This window comes from Balaenoptera borealis, assembly GCF_965194805.1.
Source record: "Balaenoptera borealis genome assembly, chromosome: 8".
Classification (NCBI taxonomy): domain Eukaryota; kingdom Metazoa; phylum Chordata; class Mammalia; order Artiodactyla; family Balaenopteridae; genus Balaenoptera; species Balaenoptera borealis.
The window spans coordinates 47754968-47766972 of record NC_138865.1 but is presented as its reverse complement, the minus strand read 5'-3'; the positions used below and the strand labels follow the sequence as shown (position 1 = coordinate 47766972).

General features: G+C 35.1%; 1 protein-coding gene across 6 annotated transcripts in view; it reads left to right on the top strand.

The window, feature by feature from the left end:
- IFT74 (intraflagellar transport 74) overlaps positions 1-4823 on the top strand; it is a 78871-nt gene extending 74048 nt beyond the window's left edge. For 5 of the 6 annotated variants that reach the window (XM_082400550.1, XM_082400552.1, XM_082400551.1 and 2 more), the window contains 2 exons: positions 3107-3167; positions 4513-4823. In XM_082400550.1, coding sequence (XP_082256676.1) covers positions 3107-3167; positions 4513-4631 — 180 coding nt within the window. In that variant the 3' untranslated portion in view covers positions 4632-4823. Of the gene's footprint in view, positions 1-3106; positions 3168-4512 lie in introns of those variants that run through there. The other variant, XR_014247043.1, reaches the window with a different exon arrangement.
- The last annotated feature ends 7182 nt before the right edge of the window (positions 4824-12005 follow it).

Genomic DNA, 12005 nt, shown 5'->3' with positions numbered 1-12005 from the left:
ACCACCCAGGAGATGATTCTGTGGATATGAAGACAGATATTTCTAGTCTATATTACTATGTTATGTGTACACTTAGTTTATACATATACATACATACACATTTATTTCTGTATATTTATAGAAATGGTACCATGTTGTACCTATTCTTTGGAAACTTGTTTTTCATTATTAACTATACATCATAAATACTTTACCTTGTCAGCAGATTTTTTTAAAATATGATTCTATATAATATTTGACTATATGGATATAGCATAATTTACTGAGTCAATTCCAAATTGTTGGACATTTAGGTTATTTCTCATTTTCAAACTATTCAAATAATGCTATAAAGAGCAGTACTGTTCCTGAATTTCTTTATTTACATCTCTGATTATTACACAGGATGCATAGACAAGCCCCCTTTTCATATCACTCATCCTGTTGATAATTACCTGAACAAGGTCCAAGGTCTTCTACATTGAGAGCTCTCTCTAAGGGCAGAAATGATGTCTCTTTCCCTCACTTTCTCCCCAGCACGGTGCTAGTGGTTGGCAAGTAATAGGTGTTCAATAAGTATTTGTTGGAGGATTAAATGAAGCATGCGTGTCATATACAAAATCAGAAATTATGGTCTGATAAAGGTTGGTCATTCTCACATCTAATTATCTACGTTAGCAATTTGCAACTATGATTTATTAATGCTAAATGCATTAAATTTTTTCTTCCTTCGTGTACTAATATGATGATGATAGACAACCATCATTAACATTTTGGTATAATATCCTTGTAAATTTTTTTTCCTTTGCAGTTATACACCCTTAATTATATTGTTTTTACAAATAATGAAATCATTCTATGCATATGCTCTTTAAGCATTTGTTTTCTTAAGTGTTTTCAAGCGCTTTTTTTGATGATATTTTTATGGCATCAGCTATTTCATTGTGTGGATGTACCATTTAAAAAAAAGATAAACCTTATATTCTTCTTGAAAGGGGTGGACTCTCATCAAAGTTTGCCACAACTACTAAAAGCTTAGAAGTCACTAATTTACATATTTCAAATTTATTCGTCAGTTACTCTGTCTCTACTTTGTAATATACAGGCCTGGATATAAACTTGTGAATAGCAAAATTATCCTAGTCTGTTTAGAGTGGGAATGGATACTGGAGAAGAAACATAAGAAAAAGTTTATGAGGCCATTGTTTTATGGTTCATAGGAAAAAATACTGATATTTCATATGGATTTTTGGCCCTCCTCTTCCACTGAATGGATGATTTAAAGAGGAAAACATTTGACAAACACAATTTCTTAGAGCCAGTCAGTGGCTACCTCATTTATTCCCACATTAAGTGCTAATCTTATTCGTAACCCCACGTACAGGAATTTGTAACATAAACCACAATTTACAATGCTTCTCTGTATTATTTGTTGCTTTTTGTGAATCCCAACTGTTTGAATCACATCCTGGTCTCTCTATCTTTTGCAGTTATTTACTCAAAAACTGGCTTTTGAGATCTGTAATTTTTACAATAGACCTTTTTTTTTGAGTGGTTATTGATTTGAAATCATTTAAACACATTTATATTGGAAGAAACTGTAAAACTCCTAGAAAACATAGGGGAAAAGCTCCTTGACATTAGTCTTGGCAACAAGTTTTTTATTATAACACGAAAAGCACAAGCAACGGAGGCAAAAATAAATAAGTGGGTCCACATCAAACTAAAAAGTTTCTACACAGCAAATGAAACAACAAAATGAAAAAGCAGGATGGGAGTAAATATTTGCAAGTCATACGTCTCATAAGGGGTTAATATCCAAAACATATAAAGAACTCATAACAGACTTTTAAAATAAGTTGCAGGAAATAAAAGACAGATGTGTGCTTCATGACATCCTTGGAGCTTTAAAGGCAAGTAACTGAAATAGATGTATAATATAGAAGGAATTTGACCATCTGACACTGTTGCTTTTATATCATTATTCATGTAGCACTTAAGGGGTCTGCTGCATTATAAGGCCACCCCTTTGTATGAAACAAAGAGGAAAAATTTGGTACTTGACTTTGCAAAAGGTTATTAGAGATTTATTGTCAAAAAGTGCTGACTGCTTCCTTAAGTCCATCTTAACTTCAAGGCTCTATCAGGGGAAGCTAGATCTGATTTAGTAGCATTAAGTCACAGCACATACAGTTCATATAATTAATTAGTTATGATTCATCCTAATATCTAGATTTATCTCTTTGGAGGAAACAATGGGATGGATGCTACATTAAGACTGAACTTAACGCCCTGAAAATAATTTTAACATGAGATTAGAAAGAAATATTAATAATGCTGTTTCAATTATCAGATTTTTTAAAATGATTATTACTTCTTGGAAATGTCCAGGCACAACATTATTTTAATGTTTCATTTTTCAGACTGTCCTTTGTTTAGGAAAAAAACTATGTGCATCTTAAAAAAGAAAGACCATAACCCAGAGTTACAAGGTTAATTAAATCAGAAAAACAATTTAATTCTATAACAGTAAAATTGTCTTTGGAGGAAGCAACCATCAATATAATATCCACATTAGCTTCCTGTTGATGCAGAAATTATTGTAACAGTGCCAGCTTTTTACCAGCCCTCTTATAATCTTCACACTGCAGCTCTGCTCTTATCACAGCCTGTGGAATTAGACAGGAAATTTAGCCCTGGAAATAAGGAAGTTTCTCCTATATAGCTGAACCTTTGCAGTATTAGAATATATAGTACTTTTGTGGCATTAGACCTTCAGGTTTCAAGGAGAGATTCCTATCATGTCCCATTCTTCTTTTTTAAGTTCTTTTAGGAAAGGGAAAAATCATAAATTGTCTTTCAGTTGGTATGTTCATTGGTATAATAAATAATTTCCAATTTAAGTAAACAGAGTAAACCTGTTGTCAAATTCAGCATTGTATTATTGTATTTACTGTTATTTAATTTTTTTTTAATTTCTTTTTTGTCTATCATGGCTTTATCTCAATAAAATGCAGGGAGTTGAAAAGATTTAAAATTGGGGGTGTTTTTTTTCTTATTGTCTCAAAGGGGTGTATAATTGTTTTGAATATGGGCACTGGTTAACATTTTTCTTTTGTGTTTTTAGCTTACAAATTTGGAGAGGAAGTGGCAACACCATGAGCAAAATAATTTTGTGATGAAAGAATGTATCCTTTAAAAAACTGCGAATGAGCTTGACTGAGTGATTTTTTTTTTTTAGGAATTTCTTTAAAGACTGAAATGAAATTCAGTTCAACATCAAATACCTAATATGTACAAAACACTGGCTAAACTTTGTGGGAAATAAATGAATAAGACTTAGTTTCCATTCTATGATAGTGTGTGTGTGTGTGTGTGTGTGTGTGTGTGTACACCAAACTAATAGAAAGGAGACTGTACAGAGCCATAGTGTGGCATAGTGACTAAGTGCACAGGTTTTAGAGTCAGGAGATCTAATTTTAAATATTGACTCTACTATTTATAGGTTATGGACTTTGGACAGTTTAATTGTTTAAACCTCAATTTTATCATCTCAGATACAGTTAATACTTCCTTCTCATGGAGTTGTTGGGAGAATTACATATAACCATATATATGTATATACGTATATATGTATGTATAGTCATTTGTTGTTATTTTTAATGCTGTACCTTGGATATCTGGGCAGCAAAGGGAGAGATAAACCAAGTAGTGTCATGAGAAATTTGACCTTCAAGCTCATCTGTGTTTCAGCCAATTCAGCTTCATCTACCAAGATAGTACTATGTCCCATCTTATTTCTATCAAGATGGTTCTTATATTCAATCTTCTTGCTTGTCTTTTTGTATGGACATAGAAGGAAGCAGCTGCTGAGGACAAGTATTGTGGAGTTGTAAGAAACATTTCCCCAAAGGTTGTTTCCTAGTCCCTTTTTGACCTATTTACGGACATCTCTGCTTAGAGAACTAGATCCTGACTCACTGGTTGCATAGGTTCTCCTCTAGGACACTACTGAACATCAGCTCAGGGCAGCATGGACCCCAGCTTACCTCCAGATGAGATGCTTTAAGGGCTTTATTCCCAGTGGTTGTGCAACTTATTTTAAACGCAGAAGATTCCCATTCACAGTATGATAAAGTCCAGAATTCTGGTTTTGTGCAACATAAAGTAGGTGATTTTGAAACAGAGTGAAGTCTAGAGACTTGCCTGAAATTCTGTGTGGTACTCTAAAGGACATAGTTCTTCTGAACGTTGAATTGTTCTACGACCAGATTAAGATTGAGATGAATAACATGTTAACTCTAAAAAAGATTTTATACCATAGGTGAACTTTTTTGAAACAAGTTTTGCCTGACCTTTTGGGTTTCAATTGATGCTTAATCTGTTTTTTTTAATAACTATTCTAATTGTGCTTTTTTGTGCCATCTTCAGTTTTCAATAAGAAAAATACTAGTACAGTTTGGGTCCTTCCTGAGTCACAAAATTAGATTAATATTTGTTTTGATAATGTTTCCCCTTAACTCATGTAATTAGTCATAGCAACCAAGAGTCAAGAGAGTGATTACCGGCCAATTATGAAGAATGTGACCAAGCAGATTGCAGAGTATAATAAAACCATCATGGATGCTCTACATAGCATGAGCAGAAACTGAGTCTGAACCAACTACACGTCTCTATAGAAATATCCTCTTGCTGCTAAACTTCATACATGCCGGATGAAAAATAATAGCTTACCCTTGAAGAGTTTTACCTAAAATTTTTGAATGTTACAATTTTTGTGGCCTCTTTGAAGTGTGAAATTTTAAATAGTATAATAGTTTAATAAATAGTTTACTTATAAAAAAGTATCGTCTCCTTTTATATTTGTATTTGTTTTGCATGGGTGATAAAATGTCTCAAAGAACCAGGAGATAAACAAACTAAAAGTGGCCATTGTTACTCATTTCGTTGGTATAATACATTTATGGCAGCACATGAGATCATCTTTTCATATGTCAAGCCTAGGAGGGGTGTATGGAGTATGATTCTGATTTAACACTTATCAACCTTGCCAATTTTTGCTTCTAGAAAAAGTAAGAATAGAAGGGAGGTATTTAGTTTTGAGCTTTACTTCTCAAATAGGGTATATTTGATGTGTTTTAAGACATATAAAGTCACATGTAAATATATAACATTTTTTATATATCAGTTATTCCTAAAGATTTCGAATTAAGACTTTTAATCTTTGCATTTTTAAAATACTTTCTCACATGTAAATATTTGCTAGGAAAAACATGAAATTTTAAAGAAATGTTGTACTTATGGTCGGCTCTTTTGGACTATGGCTACTGCTGTTCATTTCCACCGTGGAGTATGCATTCACTCTTTAGTACTATAGGAGGACTTAAGTAGATTAATTTATAAGCATTGCCAGAACATTTGAAAGGAAAAGGTGGAAGAAGTAGAATTGTGTTATAGGAATCTGGGAGACATTATGGTAACTAAAGATGTATCCTCTCTTTTGGGCAGGAATGAGTCACCTTGGCCGGCATAAAATATTCCTTAAAACTATCCTTCCTTTGCTCTGATCTCATGTTCATCAAGTTATTCTTCTTCTCAGTATTCATGAAACACAAGCATATTAGTTTCTTTTTTAAAAGGCTTTATTGAGATACAATTTATATACGATAAAAATACCCATGCATGTTGCTTTCTTGAAGTAAATATTTATCATTAAATTATTCAACTTTAGTTCTGTGTGAGTTTAGGTAGAGGGGTGAACATTTTTGAGTTTGATTAATTCTGAGTTACTAGTATGGCTGAAGATCTTGAACAGTGATAAATTCATTTAGGTGGCATTTATAAAGTGTGTCCTTCAGATCCTGAGTTCCTCAGATTTTTAATAAGTGTTATACCACCAAAGGATTCATAGTGAAAGGAATTTGGGAAACATTATTTGAAACAAAGGTAAATTGTTTTCTTTCTTCTTGACTGCTCAGAACCCTTAATGTGCTAATGTGCAGTAAGTTCAAGAAGAGTATATACTATTAATATTAGAGTCTTTTTTTCTGAGTAGTGGGATTGTGGATCTTTTAATCTTCGTTGAACTTTCTGATATGTTCTCAAAATTATCTGTGATGTACATATAATACTTAGACATGCAATAAATATTTGAATAAAGTCATATATACAGTTAGTACTTTAACTTGTAGAAAGGACATATGATAGTTAAGACAACTCTGTAGTCATTGAACTAGAACTGAACCAGTCTTTACCCAGAAAGGAAGTAGGAGGAAAATTGCCTATTCATTAAATATATTCATTTGCATTATAACAATGAGAAGTTCGGCAGAAAAAAAATTTGAAAATTTCTTGAAAAAAGCAAGGTTCTCAACTTCCATTCTAAATTACTCATATATGATATTTGGGGAACATAATTGAGCAGGATTTCTTTAAACTAAAACGTGTTATCTGAGGGAAATTCTTGACTAATGTCTCTTCCTTCCTCTCAGAGCTTTTCAACAAATCCGACAAGAATATTCTCTCTGCTAGGATAGACCTGGAGGCTACTATCTGCATGAACCGGCTCTTCCTCAGTCAGTCACATTGCTCAGTGAGTTTCATTCCTGTTAAAATAACACCTTGTAAGTCATGTGGAAAGAAGCTGCAGACTGAACAAACATGCTGAATAGTCTTACTAATGAAGATCAACATGGGAAAGTTAGCAAGTCTTTGTTTTTCCCGTCCTTATCTTTATCAGTAAATAAACATGAGTTCTTTATACTCTTTTTCACTAATGGGAGTCCCTGGTTTGGACCATGTTCTGGTTTCTTGTTAATGTGTAGAATCCAGGCAGGGTGAGAGGATTAGAGCATGGAGTAGTGCTGTTCACACTGGAGATGAAAGAAGATAGAAGATAATAGAAGCTCCAGGGGTTCTTGCTGTCCCCCTGCCCAATTTCTCTGTTGTTCTTTCCTTTAGCTATATGATTCCAGCATAAACAACCTTAATAAATTAGAATGTTTAGGCTTGAAGTAAGAAGAAATCAAGATGGACTACTAGAGAGTACCTTTTTAAATAAAAGCAGGTTGTGTCTTTAAATTGCAGATTCATAGTTTGAGAACTGAGATTAAACATCTTTAAAAAGACCGGTTTTAATACAAAGGTAGAAAAGTTAGGAAAGACAGATAAACAAAATGAAGAAAATAAATTACCTCTGATCACACTAGTCTCTAGATGTGCATCTATATGTCTTGTCACTCATTATCTATTTTTCATTATATACTTACGTATTTTTAATAAAATTAATATCATACTGTTCTTAAACTTACTTTTGCTATTTATAGTTTTGCAAGCATTTGTTCGTGTCATTATATATTCATGTACAACAACATGTTAAATTGCTGCGTACTATTTTATTATAGGAATACTTTCTGAAAACAAACGCCATGTTATTGAATGAAGTTTGAGGGGTGGGGTTAAGTGTAAGCTTTGACTAAGGTAACTGAGTTTGAATCACAGCTCCACTACTAACTTGTCATGTGACCTTGGGAAGTTACTTAGTCTCTGAATTTCAGTTTCTTCATCTATATAATGAAGTAGTAGTGCTTAACTCATAGGATTGAGTCAAAGAGTATGCAGGGTCCAAGGCTTTTGACACAAAAGGCTCTCAGAAAGGTGGCGTGCTTAGCAGTGTGCAAGAGTGCTTATTTTCCTCACTCTCACCACCACCTGCATTATCCAGGTTGACGTTGCACTACCTGATTTGTTTTAGTTTTTTAAAGTAAACCAAACTGCCTCCATTACTACAACTAGAAACCTTGTGTTTTAATCAAGAAAGCACAATGCAGAATGTGTTTTCATACTAAAAAGAAAACAAAATATGATTTTAAAAACTCCATTAAAAATATTTATTCATTATAACTTTGTAATAACAAAAGCTTAATGCTTACTGCTTATATTTAGAAAATAATGGATTATACTTTGCTGCCTCAATATCTTCTCTCATAACATATTGTAATGAATTGCTGCTCTGAAACCTGACTGTATAACCTTAAGGGGCATAGGAATAACCTGTGTGTAAATAACCTAGTCAGTAAACAAGGCTGTTCTGCCTGGTCACTTTATCCTCCTCTAGGTCAGAGTGATTACACATAAGGAGAAGCTGTGTCATGGGAGGGAAAATAACACCCATTGGAGAGTCCAGTGCAGAAGAGAGTTTGGAGGAAGCATGAGTCAGAAGGATTTGAGTTGTCTCCTACCTAAAAGAGGCTTAGACACACTAGATGAGCATTTCACAAGAAAAATATAAAAACTAAAATGAGATTTTCAAAATTAACTTGTTTTATTTCAAAATCTTTTTGTAAAACGGTATTCTTACCATGATAACAACATAGTAATACCATGGAAGAAAGCAAACTTAATTGATTAGAATTGTATTTGGCATAGGGTCAAGAAAGAACTGCTACTAGCCAAACTGAAATATTATTTCTGTGTTGTCACTTTCAACAGATAAACTCACCCTATTAGAGGAAGTCTTGACTGACATGACGGTGAAAATATTTGGAAGGCAGCTATGCTCATCACTATACCACCAACGCTGAAGGTGAAAATATTTGATACAGTCCATAAGCTCAACCTGAATTTTTTTTTTTATCAAAGGAAACCATAGTTCATTTTTAAAAGCCTCTCTCAATCTTTAAACAGCTTCTTGTTAAAATGAACTTTCCCTCAGTTTACTGGAGTGAGGGAGGGCCACCTTAGAGGCCAACCATTACCACTCCATCCACGCCCCAGCCAAGGACAAAGCAGGGACCTTGTGTCTCAGGATTAGGGGAAATGGTTAAGAAGGAGAGGAAGAGAAAATTGCTTTTCCAGCCTCTCTAACTTCCCATGTAGCCTACAGAGAAAAGCAAGCATCCCTTGGGAGGAAATAACAAAAGTGCCAAACAGTAGATGGATGGATGAAACCTAAATCCCTGCAGTGTACTAGAGCTCTTGCCTTTATAAGCCACATAAGCTCTGTCCCTTGTTCATGGTGGTTATCAGAAGGCCACATGGACATATACTACCAATTGGCCCTACCTTCCTGGGGGCCTCTAGCCTTGAAGGTGTTCCTTGGCTCAGTTCCTTTTTCTGCCAGAAATATCAAAGTCAGAGAAGGGGGGCTGGTGAAGCTGTAAAAGTCCAGTTGCCTTGTTTCCTTTTCCTGTGGCACACTTGAGGTAGCCAGTTAGACCATAAGAGGTATCCATAAGAGACCCTAAGAAACAGCTAATTGAAAGAAGTGTCAGGTAATAGATAAGCAAGCTTCTTACAAAACCACTCACCACTGTATTATCTCTAAGGTGCCCCCACATCAGCCAAAAAAAATGATAGAAGGCCTCCATAAAATAAACATTCAAAGTTTCTGTGATCCAGTATCTTTTTATTGAGCACAGATTAGATTTCCAGGACAGGTTTTCCTTATCACATACTCTGATTTGTCAGACTTTTGATTCCTAAGAAATTTCATGACCTCACTGTGCACTGCCATCCCCCTGCCTAAACAATAACCTCAACAAGCCATATCTCTTAATTATCTTCTCAGTAAGTATTAAGGTATGACCTGATGAAAAGAATTTTTTAAAGAGTATATTGGATTGATTGTCTGCAGACTGGAGAGGAGATTTAGCACTAACACATCGCACCTCAGTAAGGAAAAATCGCTGGAATTTTGACTGCCACACGGGTCAGACCCTTTGTCCTGTCATCTGACTTTATCCCTGTTTCACCCATGGTGCTAAAAGCATCCACCATATAAGTATAATTAGTCATTTCTTTAACTTTCCTCACTGAAGCAGCTGTCTGCAGAGATCTTCCTCACTTACTAGAAGAAATAATACCCCTTCATATAACCCAAGCTAGTCATACACTTCCTGTGGATCTTTCCTTCACCACCTTTCTCTTCTGCTTGTACATAATTATTGAGGAAGGCAGCATAATGGAAAAGGCATGGGACTTGGAGTTTGCAGAAGCACCCATGCAGCTCACTAGCTGAAGGATTTTGGGCAACTCATTCAGTCTCCCTGAGCCTATTTCCAGGGTTATTATGAGACTCACATGCATCTAATATGTGTGAAATTACGTTAGTGTATAAAATACTATATAAATAAAGTAGTAGTTACTATATTCCTTTCACTTGTACCACTACCTGTATGCAAACATCTGCATCAGTACCCATCCTTCCCTCTCAGAAGCATAATTGCCCCTTCTCAGAAGCATGTCTTAGAAGCATAGTTTCTAAGTCTTTCTAGAAGGCCCCTCTCTGTTCAAGACTAGTTCCTACACTGGTGCTCATCATATCCAGTCCAGATTCCTTATGAATCTTCCTTTATTTTCTATCTTTCATCCCCTTCCTCCTATGGCTTTAGCCTTTCCTCCATTGATTTCATCCTCTCAATGCAGAAACACATTCATCTTCCATTATTTTCACATTTGAAGTTCTTAAAAGACTAGTTTACTTCATACCCCAAGCTTTTTTCCAAACACTACTCCCTCTACTCCACTGAAATTGCTTTTATTAACGTAACCAATGCTATCTTTTTTTTTTTTAACATCTTTATTGGAGTATAATTGCTTTACAATGTTGTGTTAGTTTTTGCTGTATAACAAAGTGAATCAGCTATATGTATACATACATTCCCATATCTCTTCCCTCTTGTGTCTCCCTCCCACCCTCCCTATCCCACCCCTCTAGGTGGACACAAAGCACCGAGCTGATCTCCCTGTGCTATGTGGCTGCTTCCCACTAGCTATCTATTTTACATTTGGTAGTGTATGTATGTCCATGCCACTCTCTCACTTCGTCCCAGCTTACCCTTCCCCCTCCCCATGTCCTCAAGTCCATTCTCTACATCTGCGTATTTATTCCTGTCCTGCCCCTAGGTTCTTCAGAACCTTTTTTTTTTTTTTTTTAGATTTCATATATATGTGTTAGAATACGGTATTTGTTTTTCTCTTTCTGACTTACTTCACTCTGTATGACCGACTCTAGGTCCATCCACCTCACTACAAATAACTCAATTTCGTTTCTCTTTATAGCTGAGTAATATTCCATTGTATATATGTGCCACATCTTCTTTATCCATTCATCTGTGGATGGACACTTAGGTTGCTTCCATGTCCTGGCTATTGTAAGTAGTGCTGCAATGAACATTGTGGTACATGACTCTTTTTGAATTATGGTTTTCTCAGGTTATATGCCCAGTAGTGGGATTGCTATCTTAATTACTAAAGTTAGTGGACTCTTAGGTTTTATTCCAGTAAAAGTTCTGTGTAGGGTTTAAAATTAGTAACCACTACCTTCTTGAAACTTTGTCTTCCTTTGCATTTTGTGACATCATTTTCACTTAATTCTTCTACCTTTTTGTCTACTCTTCATTCTTTTCCCCAGGCATCTCTTCTGCTTCTACAAGAGGCTTAGAGAATTTTAGCTTGCCAAATTGAATTCTTTCTTCTTGGCTATTGGAATTATCTCAAAAAGAGTCCTATGTGTCAGGCTGATTTCATACTTTGATAATGATTTTGTAATTAAGATAACTATATAATGAAAATTGGATCATGACTACTTATTTCCCATAGAATTCTAAAGTGTCACTAGATGTAGATAAATTTTAGTACAACTAATGAGTTCAGTTGTGGCCTCATCTAAAGGTAAAAAAAACCACAGTAGCAGCAATGAAAACAACAAAAATCCCATTATTAAACATTCCCTGAATGCTATTGTTATTGTAAAGTATTGCAGTCATTTGAGCATCTTATCCTCATCTGGTACTATTGGGCCACAAGTATTTTCTTCTCTCTTTAAGGTAGGCACCAGGTGGTAGGAAGAACTTCTCACTCATTTCTACTAAACTATGAGGTCTTTCACCAGGCTGTGAGCTCCCTGCAGACAGGGATGATGTCTTAGTCATCTGCATCCTCTCTGCCAAGTGGACCACTTGGCACATAAGCTCACAGTGAATGCTTATTGAATTGAATTAGTTTGGGTGGGTTACACTAAGCCA